At 38.9% G+C, this 25,070-nt stretch overlaps 1 protein-coding gene across 4 annotated transcripts in view; it reads left to right on the forward strand.

Moving 5' to 3' along the window:
- The window catches only part of tafa5a (TAFA chemokine like family member 5a), a 575,012-nt gene extending 551,618 nt beyond the window's left edge, over positions 1-23,394 (forward strand). For 2 of the 4 annotated variants that reach the window (XM_072562568.1, XM_072562572.1), the window contains one exon: positions 23,080-23,394. In XM_072562568.1, the coding sequence (XP_072418669.1) occupies positions 23,080-23,202 (123 nt within the window). In that variant the 3' untranslated portion in view covers positions 23,203-23,394. Of the gene's footprint in view, positions 1-23,076 lie in introns of all 4 variants that reach the window. The other 2 variants (XM_072562571.1, XM_072562575.1) reach the window with 2 other exon arrangements.
- Positions 23,395-25,070: the final 1,676 nt, after the last annotated feature.

Raw genomic sequence — 25,070 nt, forward strand, 5'->3', positions numbered from 1 at the left:
TCCCGACAACTGTAAAGTTTCCAAAATTCAGGCCCAAGAGCTGTCAACAAGCTGGGAGACTGGCAGTGAATCAACAGCTCCTATGGTGCCACTGGGAGTTGTAGCCACTCTTCTGACTTCACTAAGAAGAGGAGGCTTCAATGATAGACAATATCCTCACAAGCAGGAGGATAGGGAAACAATGCTGGGATCAGATGAGCACTGATAAGTTGGCATCTGGGTATGTTGGTGGGGGTACTGTCACTGGAAGATGCCATTGTTACTAAGAGACCCATCCATGCGTCAAATAAGAGGCTTACAAACCAATCTGAGCCTGCTGAAAGGCCATTGGGTTTGACTGGTGGTCTCTCCATATCATTAAACATCACACAATACCAGGTTATAGTCCATCAGGTTCATTTGGAAGTACTAGCTTTTGGAATGCCACTCCTTCATCAGATAATTGTGGAGCAGGATCATAAGACACAGAATGTATAGTAAAAGATCACAGAGTCATGTAACTAATACCCCTTCACCACTGCTGACAAAATGCCAGAAATGGTGGATAAAGGCCCTTAAGTGGCTTAAATATCCTTTGAGTGAGAGGATTGTCAACAATTCTTCCTCTGGCAGGATTGCCTGGCAGTGCAAAGGTGATGGGTCCATTAGCCATGGTTGCTTGTGTCATTTTGCGAGCCACTTTTTTGATCAGAAAGTTGGCAAAACCCAGCTCAGTATCTTTTATTTCATACATGAGGGGGTTTGAGATCAAATTGCACCTATTGTTGTCTGTTATGAATTGCATTACTTATGAGTTTAAGATTTTGACTGGTAAGATGAAAGTAAAATGCTAGCATTTCTCCAGGCTATGACCAAATCAGGAAGCAAAATAAAGTAGAAATCAGACTACCACATTCTATTTCAATGTAGCCCTAGCAACAGAAAGAGAATGAAATTATACTGTAATCTAGATTTTGCTTGCAAAACATTGTGGTAACTTGTAAAAATTTGTTAAATTTTGTGATAATTGTTGACACAGTTGCATTGCAGTAAGGAGAATTCTTTAAAATGTCTCTGGAACCTCATTTTTTTTAGAATGTTTGAAAGGTAATTTTAAGAGTTTGCATCAATTTTAAAAGAATAAGTTTTAATTTTCTTGAAAGATAAGAAATAGCAGTCAATGTCAACACTTGGCCTGGAAGCAATACTAACAGGAAGAAATTAAGATTAAGTCTTATCGCCAAAAACAAAACAGAGCTGAGGATAATGGTGATCAGCACAAAGATGCATGTACGGAAATGAGAGACAAATAAGTTACTTCTGTCAAGATAAAAATAGACTACAGCCAAATGAAGATCAGAAAAAACACATTTATCAGACATTGTCTGTTTCACATTATCCAGGACAGAAAGCTGAAGACAGAGTTAGTGCTGAGATTATAGAGTGGACAATTTACTGTTACTGCTTCAGCTATGACAGAGCTGACCAGACCATTCAATTGGGTTTATTAAAGGGATCACAGGAGGAATTTCTGTGGAATATTTACTATCAGAACTCTTGTGAACCCAACTAAAGAGGTTCTGCAGGAGTGTAGTGTTTGGCAGATGACTGCAGGGACTTTGATGGTCAGTGAATATGACCTGGTCACATGTCTGCATGTGCATTTTTACGTTGACTATTTAAAATGAAATTTACCTGTTTGTTTGAAGTATACATTACCTGTTTATTCATGAGTTTTCATTCATGTTAAAATTAAAATGTGAAGAAGTAAAGCCTTATAATTTCTTCATTTGGTGGTGGAGTGGGGGGAGGTGATCAGATGGTAAATGCAGTTATTTTGGTTTACACATCCCCATGGGGAAAGGGCAGAAGAATAAGACAATTGTACAGCTCTTCCAAAAGATCAGCCTGGTGTGAAGGGAATGAATAGACTTCTATCCTGGATCATCTTATGATCCTTTGTCATTCTCTTCTCTGTGTAAATGATGACCCATTGGAGCTGTGAGATCATATAATTGATCTCCTTAGGCCATCTAATTAATTTACCCAGATTCCCTTCGAAGACACTGCTCAGGCCGCCTGGACACACTGCCAGGTTCACCAATAAATTTAATAATATAACAAGATGTATCTATTCTTCATTATAACTCTCTACAGAGCCTTGTCCATTTATTATCACTCCTGTTGTCTTTCTCCAAGCTCATTATGTTCCATTTTGCTAATCCATCATTAATTTTATACATCTTAATTATCTTTAAAAATCAAGGACTTGGAACTTGATTGAAGGGCTTCTGGAAATCTATGTGCACAATGCCACATAGAAAGCCATCTAACTTATTTATTTATGCAAAAAAAAACTTTATTAGATTCATGAGGTGTAGCAATATCATATCCAAAACCCCCTTGCAGTCATTATGACTTTGGATGAATTTCATACTGACTTATAAAATTAATTGTGGGGAAAATATTTTCGAACAATTAGCTTCATCTTTTTCACACCTTTTGATCACGTGTTTCCGACAAATACAACCAGTATTAGAGAAGTTTCTATGAACATTAATCAGAGCCTCAATATTACCATTAATAATCCCAAGGCTATCAATGTGGCCTGTAGGAATTTTAGCAACAGATGATTATACTTCAATAGACAATCTGGTCAGTTGATAAGAAGCCACTCTTGATTTGAAGGTTTATACTATCATGTGCCTTCAATTCGATGATACAATAGGAACTGAGAGTTACGTCTACTAAAGTCAGTTTGTACAAATCTTCGAAAAAAACTTTTTGAACCAGTGGTTAGAGCAATGTATAAATATTCAAAGGGTTATATCCCAGCAGGAAATACAAGTATGCGAATATTTTATCTAACCAACAAAGCTCCATTATACTTCTCAAAAGATTCTGTCAATATTATAGTGCCTGCAAGGGGTAATTGTCTCAGAGGGGGAATTCCATTTGGAGAGGGGAGAGGAGGAATCAGTAGTTGGATTCAAGTTAATGTTTTGCTGAGATGAAAGCTAGAGCATGCAGGAAGTCAAGTCATGACTTACTTGTGGATGATATTACTAATAATAAGTGAAATAAACATCAAACCCCATTAGGTATCTTGCATTGTATTTCCTGATATTGGCATCAAGAACAGTGTGGTAACACGAGAGTTTGTTTTTACTGCTGCAGTGAAGAAAAGTAATCAGTACAGTGACATAACTTTTGGGGAACTGAAATGCTGTACGGTCAAACATGAAAACTAATAGATACAGTACACCTCCGTTTGTACAATTAGCATCTAAGACTCTGTGTGAATCCATTAAGGCCCCAAGATAGTTGAACTTAGGAGGCCTCCCCAGTCAATGCTTCAGTCATTCATCATCCACTTGAAAAATTACTCTAGGTCTCTAGAGTAATTACATCTAAAAATATTCTAAGATGTTGTTCTAAGATAGCCCCATGCTTGTTATTCAGCAAGCTTACAACTTATAGAATCTCTACAGTGTGGAAGTTGGCCATTTAGTCCAACAAGTCCACACTGATCCTCCAAAGAGCATCTCCAATTCCTGTAAACCCACACTCCCCATGGTTATTTCACCCAGCCTGCAAATCCCCGAAGACTGCCTGGCAATTTACCACAGCCAATCAAGCTAACCTGCGCATCTTTGAACTATGGGAGGAAATAGGAGCACCCGAAGGAAATGCACGCAGACGTGGGCCGACTGTGCAAATTCTACACAGACAGTTGCCCAACTGGTGGTGGGCACGGTGGCACAGTGGTTAGCACTGCTGCCTCACAGCGCCTGAGACCCGGGTTCAATTCCCGCCTCAGGCGACTGACTGTGTGGAGTTTGCACGTTCTCCCCGTGTCTGCGTGGGTTTCCTCCGAGTGCTACGGTTTCCTCCCACAGTCCAAAGATGTGCAGGCCAGGTGAATTGGCCATGCTAAATTGCCCATAGTGTTAGGTAAGGGGTAAATGTAGATGTAGGGGTATGGGTGGGTTACGCTTCGGCGGGGCGGTGTGGACTTGTTGGGCCGAAGGGCCTGTTTCCACACTGTAAGTAATCTAAAAAAATCTTGATCTTTGTTATCCTTCCAATTGAGACAGTTACTAGAATGAACGTTGGAGATAGTGTCTAGACCCCAAGTTCTGGACATCCCTACTGCTGAGTGTGTTTAAAGTACCATATTAAATGCGTTGTAGTTCTTACTATTTTCGATTAGCATGCAAGCTCGTTTCAGCAGGTACAGCTTGCATCTGATACACTGCTGCTGTTGCTTCTTGAAGTCATTTCCATTGTGTGTCTGCACCTTTGTACATTAGGAAGATATCAGAAAATCTTCAAATGGGCGATATAAAGAGCTTATTCAGTCATTTGAAGTTTTCTGGGCACCCATTAGACATTAGACAACTAGAAACCATGTAACAGAGTTATTAAAAAGAACAATGACAATTTTTACTGTAGCAGAGAAGGTAAATAAAATTTCCAGTAGGACTGCTTAAAATGGTATAAGAGTTCATAAGTGTAAACACTGAAGGAGTTTTTCAACGATAGCTTGAGTTAGCCACAGATTTAAAACAATTGGCAGAGAAAGCAAGCATGATATTAGAAACACTTCTTTATGCAGCGAGCGATGGGGTCTGAAAGTTCACTGCCTGAGAGTGTGAAGGAGCCAGATTCAAAAGCTGCACTCAGCATGAAGTTAGACCATTATAGAAAAGAGAAGATATGCAGGGGTACAGGGAGAATGGCTGCGAGAGTTGATTACAGAGCCCTCATTTCACTGGACTAGTAATCCAGCGACTGATATAATGTTCTTGGGCATTGAATCCCATCATGGTAAATAATGAAATGCGAATTCAATAAAATCTGGGAATTAAAACTGGTCTAATAGTGATCACGTAACCATTGTAGATTGTCATAAAAACTCACCGGGTTCATTATTGCCCTTTAAGGAAGAGATGTCCTCTCCTTACCTGGTTTGGCCTACATGTGACTCCATGCTATGGTGATGCAATTGACTCTTAACTGCCATCTGAAATTGCCTTTCCAGCAAATCAGTTCAAGGGCATTTAAGAATGGGTGATAAATGCCATCTTTGCCAGGGACATTCCATGAAAGAATTTTTTAAAAAGTAAATTGTTCATTTGAAGAGCCAGAGCAGACCTGCTGGGCTGAAGGGCCTTCTTCCGCACAGTAATAATTCTGTGATTCTCAATAAATTGGATGCACAAATGGAGAAATTAGAATGGTCTTAAGGCATATGATTATTCAAATATGGATGTGTTAACACAAATAGCAACTAATCCTGTGGTAATCACAGCATCTATTAAGAAATTTGATAAATCAACAAAAGGAATAGGGAAGGAGCAAGAAAGTAGTCTTTGAGCAGAAAACATAGATGGAGAATTAACAATGCCATGGATGCATGCACAGATTGCCTCATGCTGGCATTGAATTACTAGATATATACTCTTTTAATTTGCTTAACTTCAAATTCAGAAGGTTACTCGAGTGATCCAGTTGTGTGACTATCCTGCAATGTTACTCAGTGAGGTAATGATTTTGTGATCTATTTTTGACTTTTTATGAACAATAGAAGAGAAAGTTGCCAATCCTGGATAATCAGTTGGTATGATTTATTTGCAATTTATGTGAGCATAGACTGACAACATTTCCCTTTTGCTGTTCTGGGAACACAAGCCTTCATATTTGCACTACAAAGTTAATGTATACAAAAAAAAAGAGAAAAAAGACCATTTAATCCATTGGGTCATCCTTGATCCCCACACCGCTATTCTTTAAACCTCAAAATTGATCTCTCCACTTTGTCACTGGCCAAAGAAAATATAAGAGTCTTCAGTAATTTAAGGAGAAGAATACCCTTGTGAATTTCCTCTCCAAATCCTGTAGGCAATCAAGTAAGTTTGATAGCTCATGGTGAGTGATTAAACTACCCCCTCAACCCAGGTACCTTCAGTAACTTCGAGGAGAAAGTGAGGACTGTGGATGCTGCCAGACCTGCTGCACTTTTCCAGCAACACATTTTCAGCCACCTTCAGTAACTTGTAATGTCTTAATTTCAAAGGAACTCATCATGTTTTGTTCCCTGACAGAAAATCCACACTGACCTTCAGAAGTAGTTTGATGACAGTTTCATGATTGGAAACAACGGCCATGTTGTTAGATTGCAGAAGAATGGAAACTAAAATAGATAGAAAAGAATGTTGGAGGTGTGCGAAAATGTCAAGGTGTATGAAGATAAATAGAGGCATTTAATACATGATAGAGAGGTTACGCTGATTCTTCATAAAGCCTTTGCCACATCTAGAATATCGCATCCAGTTCTGACCATGATACTTTACGAAAGGTATGAGAATCCTTGAGAAGATACAGAGGAGATGAAACAGAATGTTTCCATGGATAAGGATTTTAATTACATGGTTAACTATTATCCTTAGAGCAAATGTGATTGAGTAGAAATTTGATCGATGTATAAAAGGTTGTGTCAGGTTTGGACAAGGCAAACAAAGGAAACCTGTTCTCATTAACTGATGGTACAAGGACTAAGGACAAAGATGTAGGTGAATGACTGCAAGAACTTAATTTTGTGGAGAGTTGTATCTTGGAATGGACTGCCGATGAGAGTCGTGGAAGCAGTGATGATTAGAGATTTCAAACTAAAATTGATAGGAATTTGAAGGAAATGCATTTGCAGAGCTACAGAAAGAGAATGGGGGAAAAGGACTAACTAGGTTGCTTGGTGGAAAAGCAGCACAAATTCAATTAGTTGAATGATGTCCTTTTCTGCGAAGTACCTTGGTAATGATTATTGTGCTGATACATGTCTAGATAATAGCTTCACCTTTTACAATACTTGATAAAAACAATCACTTTTTCTTAATAATTGCAGTAACCCATTTGTTATCAGCAAGATGCCACTAAATTAGATTGAGAGCTGTCTGGAAGTCTCTATTTTTTTTTCAAGTAATGGAATCTTTTACATCATCCTGGACAAGTGACCAGGATCTTGCTTTCATGCCACAACCAACAGATAGCTCCTTTGACACTGCAACATTGTCTCAGTACAACAATATGAGGAAGACTGCCAACCTGGATACATTTACACTTCTTTGATAGTGACATAGAATCTTATTGAAACGGCAGAAGGGGCATCAGTTTAATGGTCCACCTGATGTGCAACAGCTTCAGCCAAACAGCATTTCTACAGTCCTGTCTTGGCATGTCAAAACAATTTATGTGTACAATTTATGTTAGCTGTACAGTGGGACTTGAATCCACAACATTCCAACTCACAGACAAGCATAGCACCAAGGTAAACAATCTAACAACTGACAAATGAATAACTTAAATTCATAACTTTTACTAAAGTCACATTGCTGAGATCCAGTTTATGAAGTTATTTCCCCTTTGCTGCATTTTTTAATGGTTCTAGAATTCTGCAGAGAAGACTCGAAAATTAAAGAATCACACATTTGGTGCCACAAAAATAAAAGCTAAGCCCTGTATTCGCACTTTGTTCAGTTATAGTAAATGAACAGGGAGGAATTTCACACCCCTGAGTGGCCAATCGACATTATGATAGCTAGAATCTGATGGTTAATTTGTGAGCTAAGCTCTGGCTAAAAAAACATCAATACCTCTAAATCGTAAAGAAGTGGAAACTGGATCAAATAATTCACTTGCTGCATGCACAAAAATCTATGACATTGATGGGCACACTAAGAACATTTTCCGAAACTATAGTTTGAAACAAGATTCTTACCTGTGTGCTTTGCTTCCTATAAAGTATGAACAATTTACTGAACAAATTAGAAGCCGAGTGAACTGTTTTGCATATAATCAGAGCGTTAGATTTATAAATATCAGAGCACTATTTTATCACTCTGGAAGACCAAATGAATGCTACCAGAACTCCAAGTGACTTTCCCTCAGCAGTTCTGCCTCTTTGCATTGTCAGAGCTCTACATTCTGTAGGATGACATTCACTGGTTGCTTTTTTTTTCATCTTATGCAGTTAACTTCTTTAATGCAACCTGCATATTGCCCCTTACAAGAAATACTAATGCAAGTGATGTGGCCATTGTGCTTGATTTACTCATCTAGACACAAATTATTGTGTTTTAAATGGCTCGTAATCTTTCTTTTTCTCTCACACTTGGCTATTATCTAGTCATTTAAGTACATCGGGTGGCACACTGGTTCAGTGGTTAGCACTACTGCCTCACAGCATTAGGGACTTGGGTTTGATTTCAGCCTTGGGCTACTGTCTGTGTGGAACTTGCACATTCTCCCCGTGTCTGTGTGGGTTTCCTCCGAGTGCTCCAGTTTCCTCCCACTGTCCAGAGATGTGCAGGTTGGGTGAATTGGCCATGTTAAGTTGCCTATAGTGTTCTGGGATGTGTAGGTTAGGTGCATTAGTCAGGGTAAATGTAAAGTAATAGGGTAGGGGAATGGGTTTGGGTGGGTTACTCTTTGGAGGGTCAGTTTAGACTTGTTGGGCCAAAGGGCCTGTTTCCACACTGTTGGGATTCCATAAAAAAAATTCTATATCCCTTTGTAACCCTATTTCTAATCAGTTAAGTAATGCCAGAAGAGAAAGTAAGTAATAATTGATGACAATTAACGTGTGGCTGTATAGCAAAAGAATCAACTGTAAGGTATATGAAGGATATTTAATATTTGGAGGTCAAACAGATATTTTCAATTGTTGGATTAAAAGAGTTCCTGATTTATTTTAGAAATCTGTAATGATTTATTTCACTGATTCCTGGCAGCTTTTATTGTGTTAGTGAAAGTTGCTTCCAAATTTAGTATGGACATTCTTATGAAATCAAACGTTACAAAAAATCCTCAAATTTTTGGACTTATTGACTAAAGTCCCTTATCAAATACATTTGAAGAACAAAATCATATTCAAGTATTTGGGATCATAGTCAAAGATTGCTGCACATTTGCATCACTGTACCTTTGAAATGGAGACAAGTTCAGCTCTGTGAGTACATTGACTCCACATGGACGTAGTTTTTGCAAGAGAAATTAGGGATGGATGATTAATGCTTCCAGGTTGGCCACATCCCAAGAAAGGATAGAAGAGCCATGATTGCAAAGCTGCACCAAAAACCTTGAAGGAATGGGAATGAGGCAACATTTCCTATGCTATTAGCAAGGCATCAGGCAATCACCTGGGTATTCAATTGGGTGAAGACGAAAACTATTCAACATAACATCTTGGAGTAGGGGAACTCTAGCTATGAAAGGAATCTTCTTAGATATAGTCTCATTTTGAAAAGCACACAATTGGAATAACTTCACAGAGGCCAGTACCCTGTCACCAAGTCACTCTTGATAAGGTTCCCCATGGTAGACTAATGGAGAAAGTGAAGTCACATGGAGTGCAGGGTGTTCTAGCTGGGTGGATAAAGAACTGGTTGAGCAACAGGAGACAGAGAGTAGTAGTTGAAGGGAGTTTCTCGAAATGGAGAAAGGTGACCAGTGGTGTTCCACAGGGATCAGTGTTGGGGCCACTGTTGTTTGTAATATACATAAATGATCTGGAAGAGGGCACTGTTGGTATGATCAGCAAGTTTGCAGATGACACAAAGATTGGTGGAGTAGCAGAAAGCATAAGGGACTGTCAGAGAATACAGGAGGATATAGATAGACTGGAAAGTTGGGCGGAAAAGTGGCAGATAGCTTTCAATCCAGACAAATGTGAGGTGATGCATTTAGGCAAGTCTAATTCTAGAACAAATTATACAATGAATGGAAGAGCCTTGGGAAAAGTTGATGGGCAGAGAGATCTGGGAGTGCAGGTCCATTGTACCCTGAAGGTTGCTGCACAGGTAGGTAGAGTGGTCAAGAAGGCATATAGTATGCTTGCCTTCATTGGATGGGGTATTGAGTATAAGAGGTGTCAAGTCATGTTAAAATTGTACAAGACATTGGTTTGGCCACATTTAGAATATTATGTACAGTTCTGGTCGCCACATTACCAAAAGGATGTGGACGCTTTGGAGAAGGTGCAGAGAAGGTTTACGAGGATGTTGCCTGGTATGGGAGGTGCTAGCTATGAAGAGAGGTTGAGTAGGTTAGGTTTATTTTCACTAGAAAAAAGGAGATTGAGGGGGGACCTGATTGAGGGTTACAAAATCATGAAGGGTGGATAGAGACAAGCTTTTTCCCAGGGTGAAGGATTCAATAATGAGAGGTCGTGCTGTCAAGGTGAGAGGTGAAAAGTTTAAGGGGGATACATGCGGCAAGTAGTTCACACAGAGGGTGGTGGGCGTTTGGAACACCTTGCCAGCAGAAGTGGTAAAGGCAGGCATGGTAGATTCATTTAAGATGCATCTGGACAGATGTGTGAGTAGGTGGGGAGCAGAGGGATACAAATACTTAGGAATTGACCAATAGGTTTAGACAGTACATTTGGATTGGCTCAGCCTTGAAGGGCCGAAAGGCCGGTTCCTGGGCTGTAGATTTTCTTTGTTCTTTGTTCTTTATTTTCACATTAACACTCCTTGACTATTGTACTGCCTCATACAGAGTCAGGCACTAGGGTGTGAGAATTGCTGACATTCAGACCAGCTGATTTCTGTATGTCCAACTTGATAACCTATAGCATACTCTGACAGGTACCATCACAATATTGTATACATATAGCTCCCCCATGGAGTTCTTCAATGAGAAATCTCTTAAAGGTAAGGGACATATACAGCAGCTCCCTTCCTTCTAAATGAGAGGTTAACTATTTCCAATAGCAACTAAACCTATCTGTTTTGGTAATGTGTTCTAATTTGCTGGTGTATTCAGATCTTGGGGATCTGCAGTTGGCTTTGACTCAAGGTGATTGCCACAGTCATCAATTGTATTGTTTGTCATTCCCATTTGTATCATCAAAGTTTACATTATGTACTGCAGTTGTTGATTCAGAATATGCTTATCCTGACTCACTCCAGCTATGTTTTGCATCAGATTATTTGTTATCTGCTCTTCTATCTAAGGCAGCTTTGAGTCACACAAATTCACTTGACATTTATTGTCCTGTTTCTTCAGTACTTCTGGTTTATTTTGAAGCTTTTGGATTTACAACCTGGATGTTCAAAAACAATCAAATTTTTAGTCTTCTATTGATCCAGTATATTTTTATCCTTCATAATCTGGTCTAATAAATGCCTAGCTTCTTTAACTTTTTTTTCCCCTTTTTGTTTACTTTAAAGCCTTGAACTCTTCATTTGCTGTGTCAATGATTATTCAAATTCCTCTATGTCCTGCTTGAGTCATTCCACCAGAATGCTACTTATTTCTGAAAGGATTGTCTCACGAATGATTTACACCTCCTTATTTTATGTGCTGTGCATTCCTACCTGTTTCTGTAAGGCTGAAATTTTCTCCAGTGTTGCCTTGAGTTCAAGCCAATGTTTCTGTAGCAAATCCTGATGAGCCTGATCTGTCTTATTTGTCCATTACAGCAAATATTCCTGTTAATTTACAATTTTTACATTGGATTGATAACACAAAATTTGTAGTTTAACCTCTTTCCTTCCTTTGTCTTTCAGCTCTTCATGTATTTGTGAATTGAGCACAAGTATTCCATCAGAATCCTGGAGATGATATTTTCAAGTTTGTACTTTTCCTAAGTGAATTGTTTTCCTCCTGAACTTGCATTTTTATTTCTACAACAGAACATTGTGATTTTACCTCCATCAATTCAGCAGAAAGCAGCATTCCATTCTTCTTCCATTCAGTTCTGCAAGCGTTTGTTGAAGAGTTGGCTATAGTTTCTGAGGTGTTTCTTTTGTTTGACTGTTTCCCATAGATTGAGACTAGTGTAATTTCATAACATGCTGGTTTACCTGCAATTGTTGGTCCAGTAGTATCTATGATGTCAATCATTGGTTGGTTGATTGTGTTTCATCACTACTGAGCCTGCTCATGGAATTAATGAATGCAGAAAATGTTATATTTGTGGCTTTTCAATTAGTTCACATGTTTGTGGGTATATGTTTGTAGAATTCATAGGGTTATTATATTAATATTTGTCCCTCTTCAATCTTTGCCAATAATAGTCAGCAGTTTTCTGACAGCAGATCATTTGAATTTTTGCCAACACTTCAAATCATTTGATGGCATTGATAGTTTCTATGAGAGTGATAATGTAAAATATTTGTTTTTCTCCGATTACCTTATTGTATATATTGCCTGGTTTATCCGTAGGTTTATACGTCTGCCTCTGGTGGGATAACAAATTTTTTAAATTATTGTAGCCTCGAGATATTCCTTGTGTATGGTCTGTTTGGGCCAATACACAGCTCTTTGTAGCTGCATTAACCTATGCTCTAACACCCTGATCTTTTTGGCCACATGCCTTGCTAATATAATTGAAAACTGGGCCTTTCCTTGTTGCATGCATTCATTCTCGCTATGTTTGGGTGTTCTGGCAATTGTGCCAACCATTGAGTTTGTATTTAGGATTTGTAAGTCTTGCAAGGACTGCATCAAACTTATGACCAAACTTCAATAGCTCTCGCACAGTTCAACTAAACTTAGCCAACAAGACCACAAATGAAGGCAAGCTAATTCCGTGGTTTTCTTGAGTGAAAGACAGAGGAGTTTATTACCGATGAAAATTGAGAAAAGTAAGAAAATGTGACACAGACACAAACAAAAACACGCGCACATACCCTCTCGCCCAAACATACAAGCATTCTACACATTGGGATGGGAGTTGAGACTGTCTCTCCAGGCAGGAACATAAAGCTAGTTGCTGTTTAAAGTTATTGGGCTCTGAATTGCAAGAGTCAAACTTGCATCCTTAATCTTTTCATCCTATTTCCTCAGGAGCAGCAAAGTTTGTAGATAACCTTGATTTCTTTGTGAACAGTACTTTTTCTAAGTTGCTTTGAGGGAGAGAGAGGGTGGGAAAACTTTTAAGTATCCTTGCTCAAATTCAATCAATGCTGCTCGCTGTCCCTTTGTTGCTCACAGGCAGCTTTTGATATACAGTTCTTCGGCAGATTATAGTGTCTGTACTATTGTTTCATTTCAAGTTGCATGATTGTAGGCTACCTTTCATTTGTCAACATGTGAATTTACCATGGATGTATGAACAGAACACAAAATGGCATTTCTTGAAGCCTTGCTGAGATTCATTGCCTCTTGATTAAAATAGTAATTCTGGTGCAGCTGTTTCTGTATATTCCATCTGAATTGCCTGGGCTCATCATATGATCACATTTGCCTGTTTTGGTTGATAATGCACTTTTAAAAACTGTTTTAGTCCATTAAATTCTCAAGTATTACAGTCAAAAGAATGAAATTGAATATTCATTGTTCATTTTCACCAGGATCCTAACAACCCCCTCAATATATCAACACAGCAGCAGGTTAGGTTTAAGCACCAGGCAGAATATTTTTATTATGAAAATCATTATAAATATATATATTTAGAACCACAATTTGCTATGAAGTCCTGTATTCTGACATGAGTGTGCTTTATTTTGAGTTTGAGAGGATATTTGGAGATAGTTTACAACAGGATTTGCAGATCCTTAATGGATTGCTACTTCCTTAAACAGACTTCTTCTGCAACTTCATTGAAGGATAGCTGTGGTCCAGTGGAAAGCTCCCTTAAATCCGTCTTCCCATAGTGTACTCCTATTCTGCTGGCCTCTTGGTTCCTTCTGTTCTAATTCTACTTCCATTATTAATTATGATGAGAGTAAAAATTAACTATCAATAATCACCTTCCATCATCTGATTGTTATAGCTGAGAAGCTTTATGGACGAAAAATTAAAAACAAATGACAAATACTGACCTAAAATGGCTGTTGTAACCATCTGACCACAAATTGAAGCAAATTCGGGGAAGAAATGAAACTGGCTGCATTGAGATTACCATGTAATCTGAAGACTGAAATGAGTCAGTGTCAAGAAATTTAGAACTCTTCTTTAATTCACTTACGTGGTAAACTCACATTTTGGGACATGACATGTTACCAACCGAGTATTCTGCTTGGAAGGACGATGGAATAGACTCTGGAATGTATAAAAATACCTAAATCAACAGTTGCTTTCAGCAACAAAGGAAAGAGAAAAATAAATATGAGCTGATAATATAAAGGACATTACAAATCACTTTCTTTCTCTCTCTCTCTCTCTCTCTATCAACTTCAAAAAACAATCCTTGGTGAAGCAGCAACTTAGAGAATAATCATTCACTTGTGTCTTAAGGAAATAAACATATAGACATTTACAGCTCAGAAAAAGGCCATTTGGCCCATTGTATTCACACCAGTCAACAAAGATCTGACTACACTAATTCCATTTTTCCGGCTCTTGAACCATAGCTCTGAAGGCTATACACTGAAGTGAATATCTAAGTGTTGCTTAAATGTTACAAATGTTTCTGACTCTACTATTCCTTCAGGCATTTCTCTGCAACTCTCCTCTTAGCTTAAATCTATGCCTTCTAGTTACTGACCCCTTGACTAATGGAAAAAAAAGGTCTCTTTTCACGTACCCTATCTGTGTTCCTCATAACCTATACACCTCTGTCAGGTCTCCTCTCAACTGTTACTCCTCCAAGGAGAACAACCCAGGCCTTTCCAATCCTAGTAGTGTTCCTCATGGCTCATACCCTCCAGCCCAGGTATCTCTGCACCCTCTCCAGTGCAATCACAATCTTCCTATAATGTGATGACTTGAACTGCATGCAGTACTCCGGTTTTGGAAAACTTAGCCACTGTTGAGGAAACAAGACAATAACTAAAATTCTGTGGTCTCAGATTTCTGTCTCATAATTCAAGGATATAAGAATTTTAAATGACAATTGCAGAATCACAGAATTATTACACAGAGGCCATTCAGCCATTGTACATAAACCCATTCTATTATCTCCTGCCTTTTTCCCATGTTTCTGAACACTAACTTTTCCGACCTGTCTGTATTAGATATTTGCCTTTGAACTCTTTTGAGAATTATCATCTGTGATTGTGTGTGTATGTGTTTAATGTTGTAGTAGTTATATTTTTTTTTCACGATTGTAAGTTATAAATCTTTCAGGAAAACCTTTTAATTTAGTTTCTTCATTTTGAGCTAGTTAATTATGTTATAAGTGAAGCGTGATAGCTGTGCATTAAGGAAGAAATAAGATTAATTAAGAGGGTGTTAAAAATAAGGCAGCCAAGCCCCCCTCCTGACCTGGTTGAAACAATAAAAAGAATGTCCTTAGTGAATGACATTGTAAATGCTTCATAGCAAAAGAGTCAGACAAGCAAATATTTCCTAACCATAACAGGAGATGACAACTTCTAGCATGCCTTTTAACAGCACAGTTAAGATCAGAAAGTTAAGAACAGCTTTTAATCATCTTTCAAGTCAAAGTAGGTGACTCAGGCACAGGATGTGTGCAGTCAAATCTAGTGTATGCAGCCATTTCTTGGTTTGACAGGTAATCCTGGTAACATACCACCCTTCTACAGATACAAATTAATTCTGGTGTTCAAGGTGGAATTTCTTGTTATCCTGTCATTTACACACAACTAATCCTTTGGGGCAGGTGGATTTTCTGCCTGCAATCAATTCATTCAGAATTCAGTGTATTATACAACAGGTGTAACCTTAGAGTATCTGACTAATACTTCAAACCATCATAGGTCTGTGTTAGATTTCCACTGAGGAGTGGAAGAATGTGATTTTTCATGATTTCTATGCAGTGTTAGACATCCAACCCTCTGTCACTTTTAGTAGCCTATGAAAACCACACAACTTTATCTTTGTTTTATCACCTTAACAATTCCAGGGAAACAGTATGTGTTTAACTTGCAACATTAACTCCTCCCCGCTATGGGTGTTGTTGAAATGTGACATATCTTGGTTGTGAAACAAATGTGCACGAGTTTGCAATAGTATCACTTTGTAGCCTGAATGCAAATATGTGAATTATCAATATGATATTAAGCAACATAACCTTGAAAGCATACTTTACAATGTGCTATTTGGGAATCATTTGCCCTCACTCTTCTGAGTCTTATCGCAGACTATTTACTTTTGGAGAAATTTTTATACAGATGTAGAAGAAATCTTGGCACTCCAGCAGTAAAATTGTAGATTTGTTGTGAACTAAATTCATTCACACCCAAGTTGAAAAGTGTGGTGCAGGAAAAACACAGCAGGCCAGGCAGCATCCGAGGAGCAGGAGAATCGACATAAGCCCTTCTTCGGGAATGAGCCTCATTCCTGAAGAAGGGCTTATGCCCGCAACATCGATTCTCCTGCTCCTCAGATGCTGCCAGGCCTGCTGTGTTTTTCCAGCACCACACTTTTCAACTCTGGTTTCCAGCATCTGCAGTCCTCACTTTCTCCTCATTCACACCCAACGAAGGCAGCATTTATTCTGTGCAACGATACTCCAGAATGAAAAGGCCCAAGAATCATTTTCAAACCTTATTATCATGATCATTCTGCTAAAGTACTGACCTCAATCCAGCCTGATCATTTTCAGCTGACTCAAGTGCTGGATGAAGCCCGCATGTGAATCACCTCAGGGATGGGGTTGTAGTGAGGGAAGAGAACATCTACAGTATAAAGATAGAAACTATTTTAAACCAACTTAGCTGACACATCAAGAAATGGGCTCAACTTCCCTTTGCAGTTTCCAAAATATTGTCATTACTGCCATCAAAATATGTTTATATCAAATTGAATCAATTTCTCTGAATTTTTGCGCCAGATTTCTGGTAACCAGACTCCTTGTCCAACCTGACTTGACCTATTTCAGCACTAGCCCCTGACCCAGCCCTGCAGAACTGATCCTGCCAGATCTGACACCTTCCCCACCCTCACCTGGCGTGATATCCCTGGATCTAGCATCCCCACCCCTGAACAGTCTAAGTCCCTGGACCTGTCACCTTCCTACCCTGTGGGCCTTATTTAATCTCTCCCTTCCACCGGTCTTACCTCTCCTGCACCCATCAACACATCTTACCTGTGAGACAAGGCACTCCCCATCACTGACTGGCTCCCAGCTCAAAATATTGCCCTAGTCCACAACTCCTCTAGTCCTGACAACTGAACTGGTCTAAACTAACTTGCCAACCTCCTAGACCTCTTTCTCACTTGTCAGAGCCAGTGCAAGTGCCTAACAGAAGAATTAATACAGCAGCACCCTCCTCCAACCCTGCCACCTCCCGTTCTAACCAGATATGATCAATCCTAAGCACTCATTTACTTAGCTGGCATCTTGGTATGACCTCACCTACCTGGATCTCCATCCACCTAGCATCCTACCTACTTGGCACAATACCAACTTTATCCACTCATCAGAATACCACCTGGCATCCAAAGCCCTTAAACAACTACTGCCCTGATCTGGGATTTATCTGAAATAATTACCCTTGCAAAGGAGCCATCACATTGTTGGTTGTGCTGCTGTGCAAATAAATTTCAGAACATGGCACATTGCAGCAAAAGGGTCATGGTTGCTACAAAGACTTTTGCAGCTGCTATCTTTGTGGATTCCTGGGCAGGTTCCTAATAGGAGGCCTCTATCCAGGAGTTTACAATGGAGGAAATGTCTAAAGGTAAATGGATAACTTTTAAAATGATCAGGGTTGGAAATAAAATTAATCTGGGCCATTCTGAAGAAGGGTCACTTGACCTGAAGCGTTAACCCTGCTTTCTATTCACAGATGTTGCCAGACCTTCTGAGTTTCTGCAACAAGTTTTGTTTTTGCTGTCTGGACCATTGTGTTCCTTCAAGTAATGCTATTATCATCCTTTTAAAACAGTCAGTGTATGTCTTATACATATAACAAAACTTTGCTATAATATATATTATCTCAACTCTCCTGAAGCATATAGATGGTTACCTGTGTTGCCTAAATAACAGTTCATTATGTACAAGCCTATATGGTGAAACACTTTGATGGACTCACGAAGTAGGGCATCACAATCAAATATGAATTTTCTCACAATTGGCACCTGTACACGTTGGGGTCAACAGAAAATTTGGATGAAGAACGGTAGCTTCATTTTGAGTCCAAATAGAACAATCCACAGATTATGTTGCAGACATGCAGCAGATTGGTTAGGTTAATTGACAATAATTTAAGGTGCACTATAATTTTGTAGATATATAGGAGCAATTTCTCAGATAAAATTGAACTTTGAAAGATGCTCGCAAGGTTATTAAAGAGATTGCCATTAGACTCATTTATTTTAAAGTTTTATATAAAATCTGTTGGACCTGTATCAAAGAAAATGGAGAAATGTTTTTCCTATGATAGATGGTGCTGGGAGTCATTGCTGATATTGTACTAAGTGATTGAGGGAGGCGAGGAACTGATGTGACTTGGGCTCAAAATAAATCAAGAGTTACCTAATGTACTAGTGGACATTGCACTCAACCTTGCTTTAAGCAACTTGGCATGATGATAGAAGAGATAAGTTATAATGAGATTTATAAGGATATCTGCAATTACAGCTAAGTGCTGGATAGTGAGAAATTACAAATCATATCTAATGTTGAATTTTGGAGATTGTAATAATTAATGGCAGATATTTCTTAAATCGAATCAATGGCTCTTAAAGCAAAGATGAATTTAAAGATAAACTGTCCGTGTATTTGATCTAAAAAGTCAATAATTTGCTCAAGAGCTGCATATTTCAATTCAATGGAGAAATTAAGCTTACAAAAAATTATATTTGTTTTAATGTGAAACAGGAGTCATTGCTTTGCCTTCATGCAATACATTCCAATGTAGCTTCAGTCTACTCTGTAAGTTGTGTCATTCTCTCTCTCTAAACTGTGTCATTGTGTTTTTCAGAGAAATTTAGCTCTTTTACATGTTGTCCGATCTCTATCACACTTAGGAGGATTTAGTTTCAGTTTTGTGAGTATGTTTTCAGAACTCAAGATGGTAGAGTGGTGTCATCTGACTCAGAACATGTTCTTGGATGGTAATGTACTGGCACCCTCAGGTAATGAAAACCTGGGATGTTCATAAAAGATTCATAATATTCATCCTCAGCAAAGTAACAGTTCAATTTGCTAATGATTTTGCTTGCTAAAATCTAATTTAAAGTTTAACTTAAGAAAATCTAATAGGGACAGCACTCACTTGTAAGTGGTGTGAAGGAATGTGTGTCTCTGTTTTTGGAAATGTGTACATTTACTGCATTTCTCAATTTCAATGAGGGTTGGCACTGTTCTATCTTTATGAATGTTCGTAACAATGGGCAATGTTAATGCTGACTGGAAGCTGTTCTAGCAAACGTAGAGGCCTCTGTCTTTATTCTTTTTATATGATGAAGGAATTGTATTATAAATATATTAAGATATTCTACAAAGAAATTACACTGCTCCAGGCCTATCCGTGATGAATTATGCAATGTCACAGTACAAACAGAAGCTGCAGATCCGACCAAAGCAAATGTGTAATTCAATAAATCCAAAATGAAGGAAACACAGAAAATGGTGGGAACACTCAGACGATCAGGCAGCATCTGTTCTGAGAGGAACTGAATTAACATTGTTGCTTGAAAAAGGCTCTGCAATATTTCCAGCCAATATTGATATCCAGTCTTTGTAGTAATATGTGTGTTTTTTGGAACTTGTAAATACTTGCAGAGAAGCAACTTGTTTACCTCACAAGACTCTTCTCATTAGACCAGCTGTGGGCTACCTTGGCACACAATGGATCACATCAACAAAATTTAAATGCTGCCCAACCTGCTGTGTTTTTTTCCAGCACCACACTCTCAAACTGACTCAAAGGTAGAAGACAGAGGTTGGTGGTGGAGGGTTGTTTTTCAGAATGGAGGTGTGTGACCAGTGGAGTGTCACAAGGATCGATGCTGGGTCCTCTGCTTTTCATCATTTATATAAATGATTTGGATGCGAGTATAAGAGGTATAGTTTGTAAGTTTCCAGATGACACCAAAATTGGAGGTGTGGTGGACAGCAAAGGAGGTTACCTCAGATTACAACAGGATCTTGATCAGATGGGCCAATGGGCTGAGAACTGGCAGATGCAGTTTAATTCAGATAAATGTGAGGTGCTGCATTTTGGGAAAGCAAATCTTAGCAGGACTTATACACTTAATGGTAAGTTCCCAGGGAGTGTTGCTGTACAAAGAGACCTTGGAGTGCAGGTTCATAGCTCCTTGAAAGTGGAGTCACAGGTAGATAGGATAGTGAAGAAGGTGTTTGGTATGCTTTCCCTTAATGGTCAGAGTATTGAATACAGGAGTTGGGAGGTCATGTTGTGGCTGTACAGGACATTGGTTAGGCTACTGTTGGAATATTGCATGCAATTTTGGTCTCCTTCCTATCGGAAAGATGTTGTGAAACTTGAAAGGGTTCAGAAAAGATTTACAAGGATGTTGCCAGGGTTGGAGGATTTGAGCTATAGGGAGAGGTTGAATAAGCTGGGGCTGTTTTCCTGGAGTGTTGTAGGCTGAGGGGTGACTTTACAGATGTTTGCAAAATTATGAGAAGCATGGATAGGCTAAATAGGCAAAGTCTTTTCCCTGGGGTGGGGGGTGGGGGGGCGAGTCCAAAACTAGAGGGCAAAGGTTTAGGGTGAGAGGGGAACGATATAGAAGAGACCTAAGGGGCAACTTTTTCACACATAGGGGGTGCGTGTATGGAATGAGCTGCCAGAGGAAGTGGTGGAGGCTGGTACAATTACAGCGTTTAAAAGGTATTTGGATGGGTATATGAATAGGAAGGGTTTGAAGGGATATGGGCCAGGTGCTGGCAGGTGGGACTAGATTGGGTTGGGATATCTGGTCGGCATGGTCAGGTTGGACCAAAGGGTATGTTTCCATGCTGTACATCTCTGTGACACTGTGACTCTAATCTCCAGCATCTGCATTCCTCATTTTCACCTAGATACCTGGTGGATAAATTTCAATGCAAAGAGATGTGAGGTAATGCATTTTGGTAGAAGAAACATGGAGAGACAATGCAGACTCAATGGTTCAACTTTGAGGGGAGTGCTGGAGCAGCAGAACCTTAGGGTTCATGTGCATAACTCTCTGAAGGTTACCAGGCAAATCAAAGCTCTGGTTTGGAACAGGATCCTTGAGTTTATAAATAGAAGCATAGGGTATAAAAGCAAAGAAGTGATGCTGTACCACGACACGTCAGTGGTCAGATCACGCTTGGAGCACTGTGCCCAGTTCAGGGCATCCTATTTAAGAAAGGATATTAAAACCCTATAAAGAGTGCAAAGGAGATTTATTGGAATGGGGGATTTTAGGTACAAAATTAGAGAAATTAGAGCAAAGAATATTAAGAGGTGATCTTATTGAGGTATTCAGAATCATGAACAATTTTGATAGGGTAAAGAAGCATATTCTGTTAGTGTGTCAGAAACGAGTGTCACAATAGAAGTTGTTATAGATGAGGCCAGACCCCTCAAAACATTTCAAGAAGGAAGCCTAGACCCTAACTTTGCTAATTGTTTTCAGCAGGTATAAAGTGGGTATTCCAGGAGAGATGCTGCTGCTCAAACCACTTAGTTTTAAACAAAATAGAATTTATTTACAAGATTACTGAATGAAACACAAACAAAAGAGAACAGAACACAGAATAACTTAACCTATCCAAGACCCCAACAGATTATCCCAACCTAATGATGCTGTTTCAATACTTGCAACAATCCCCATAAACACCCCTTGGCACAGAAGCTAAAATCAAACATGGGATCGAACAGGAGAGAAGTCAGAGAGAGAGGACCAGCCTGTACCTGCTTCTTTGGGTCCAGCAGCTTTTTCACACACTACTGCTAAAAACAAAAGCAAACCAGAGAAAAACTGAGCTTTTTTTTTAAAAAACTTTAAAGCGTTTTGTAGAAGGCAGTATCTGTTAGCAAGAATCAAAGCACTCTAAAACCTTTCAACGTCAGACTTTTCAGAGTCTGTGTCTTTTATAACGTCTCAGAAAAAACTAAGGATAGCATAACCTTGTTGAATGAACAGCATCATCACAGAGTGAGATGAGGAGAAACTTATTTACTCAGAGAGTCATTAAGATTTGGAATGTGCTGCCTGGGAGAGTGATGGAGATGAATTTCATAGGAGGTTTCAAAAGACAACTGGATATATATTTGAAACTAGTGAATTCAGAAGGCTCCCGGGATTGAGCTGGAGAAAGAAATTAGCTGGGTAGCTCTTACTAGAATGGTACAGATATGTTGGGTCGAATGGCCTCCTTTAGTACTGTAAAAATTCTATGATGGCCTTCAAGAAATTACATGACAACCCTTGTGGATTCACCCTGATAATACAGACCAGATTTTGCTTTTTTCAAGAAACAACCTCAAGAGGTATTTTAAAATTCAATGAATGTTTTGAAGGGTAACATTTCTTGACAATAGTTTATTCGAGGTGTGAACAGTTTTTTTTAAGTCTCACCAACAAGCAAAAAGTGAGAGCCATCCAATCAAATGGCTGAGACTATTGAAAGTTATTTAGCTCAATGAAAAGGAAATGGATTGATCTGTGCAAAGATCTAAGGTAACCCAACCCACTTAATAAGGGAACATGAGTTAATACTTTTGGGACGTGGAGGGGGTCGTTAGGGCCGACTGCCTGCCCCTCTTCCGGGGTTACATTAGAGCCCGGGTGTCCTTGGAGAAGGAGCACGCGGTGTCCACCAACACCCTGGAGTCGTTCAGGGAGAGGTGGGCGCCGCAGGGAGTGGAGTGCATCATTTCTCCCTCCAACTCTATTTTGATTTAGTCCCTACCCTCCCCTTCACTGTTTTGCTCACACAGCATTGCCCTGTGGTTTGAAGGGCAGTGCTTGTCACTGGCCACTCAGGTGTTTTTCATATCTTCCTGGTGGTGGAAATTGAATAAAGATCTGTGCACTTTGTGTCTTTTCACTGTGTCTCACACCTGCACACACACACCATAAAAAAAAGAAAAAAAAGAAAGAAAACAAAAAAAAAAATTCTTTTGGGACAGCAGCCATTTTAGTTTTTCATCTATAATGAAGGCCTATGAATGAATAGACACTGCATATAGAGCTGTGAAAATGGTATCTTGAAGCATGATCTATGTTTCTCTGTTTCAGTAGTTGCTGCTCAACATGGAGACAAGAGGGAGGATTGAACAAGGTGACCAACACCCACAACCAGTAATGTCATCACAGGAAAACAGAAGAGCATTCACTCACTCCTTCAGCCTGTTCTTCCTCTGAGCACAACCTCCAAATATTTTACTCAAGAAGCCATTATAATTGCTAAATTCTGATCTCAAATATTCAAACCTCTTAACTTCAGAAAGAGAATCTTCAAAGCAAGTAACAGGCCAGCAATATTCTTACAGGCTGATTGTACTTTTTATCTTTATAATTATTATTTATCCTTACTGACTTAAACTTTGAAAATGTAGTTGCTATTAACCTTATCACATTTACTTGAATGACTTCAGAAATAATTGTGTATTAAACTAATCTTCTTTAAAGCATAAAGCTGTGCTGTTTTCTTTCAACTGAAACATGAAAAAAACTAAAAGGAGGCTAGAAAAACTTTATATAAATTAATGGCTCATGGCCTAGTTTGACAACAAACAAATTATGGTTGTGACAAATGTCACTGTTGTTAATCTTGAGGTCTCAATCTTTTAATATGTATTTGATAAATTAACTACCACAAATATTTGCATTTGTGACCAATGCCATTGGATAACCACGTGCACATCATCAGTCTGTCGTCTTTATACCTGTGTCAACTAATGCAGAATAGGCACAAGAAATTAGCACAGAAAGTGTGTTAAAAGAGCAAGTACTTCATTTTGTCTGATGATCCAGTTTTATTGAATCGTTTTGTTTGATGTTGGCATGACTTTAACTCTCAAATGAAGGACCAGAGATAATTTCAGTCAGAGGCACTAATCTTGTGACAACTTTCCCAGAACTTGCCTTCAGCACAAAGGATCCAACTGTTGCATCCTGATAACTTTGTGGTAAAGTCTCCTTTTGAAAAGAGTCATCTCATATGTATACGCAAAAGTGGCATTAGCTAATGAAATACTGCATTCAATTATGTCATAGAGGCCACTTGCTCATGCATCTGGTATTATTGCTTATTGTTGCAAATGTGTTGCTGGTGAGCCTGCATATGCACAGAATGAAATCAGTAGCCATATTTGATGAGGACATTCTAAATTGAAGTTGGTAACACACTCCACAGTCAATAGCTTTGTCTTTGTTTTACATTCTGCTAATAATATTATGTGAATGAAGTAAAGACACATCCATCAGGTAAGCTTAATACAAGGGCTCTTGTGGTACAATGGTAGTTTCCCTGTCTCTGGACCAAGAGGCCAGGGTTCAGGTTCTGCCTGCTCTAGAGGTGTGTAATGACATCTCTGAACAGGTTGGTTAGAAAATGTTCAGATAAACTTGGTCTAATTATTTTCCACACAGGTCTTCCATCAGATAGGGAAGTGTCAATTCTCACTGAAATTGTGATTAAATCAGAACTGTTACGAGAATTGCCTACCACACCCCCTCAACTCCAACACAAAAAGAAAAAGCATAATTATTGCAAGCATCTGAAACCATCCTGAATGTCTTTTTTTTCACAAGTATCTGATACCAGTTTTAAATGCAATCCTGTTTAAAGTTATATAAAGTGCAATGCAAAGCTGTTCTGCATTTTCAAATACTAAAATGAATCTCATTTAGACTTTATTTGATTTGTCTAACTTTGCTTAATTATCCTGCAAAGGTGGTATGTAAAAGCAAGTTGATATAATATTGCTATTGTCGGATGGCAAGTCTGTAAGTGAAATTGTAATGGAATTATTAAGGCTTTTCTGGGGTCAATCTTCCCCACACTCAATGACTTCATAAAATATTTGACTGACCAGTTGGAGAGATCAGTTCATTTACATAAACTCAGAGCAGAAATTGGTCTCAGGCAGTGGCACAAAATGGGTGATATGGGATTGTCTTCTTATTCTACAGTGTCTAATTTCCAGTTCCATTGCAGTCATCAGAATTAACTATCAGGTACTGCATAAAATGGATGACTGATTCAATATCACATGTTTTGATCCACT

Source organism: Chiloscyllium punctatum, chromosome 44 (assembly GCF_047496795.1).
Source record: "Chiloscyllium punctatum isolate Juve2018m chromosome 44, sChiPun1.3, whole genome shotgun sequence".
NCBI lineage: Eukaryota > Metazoa > Chordata > Chondrichthyes > Orectolobiformes > Hemiscylliidae > Chiloscyllium > Chiloscyllium punctatum.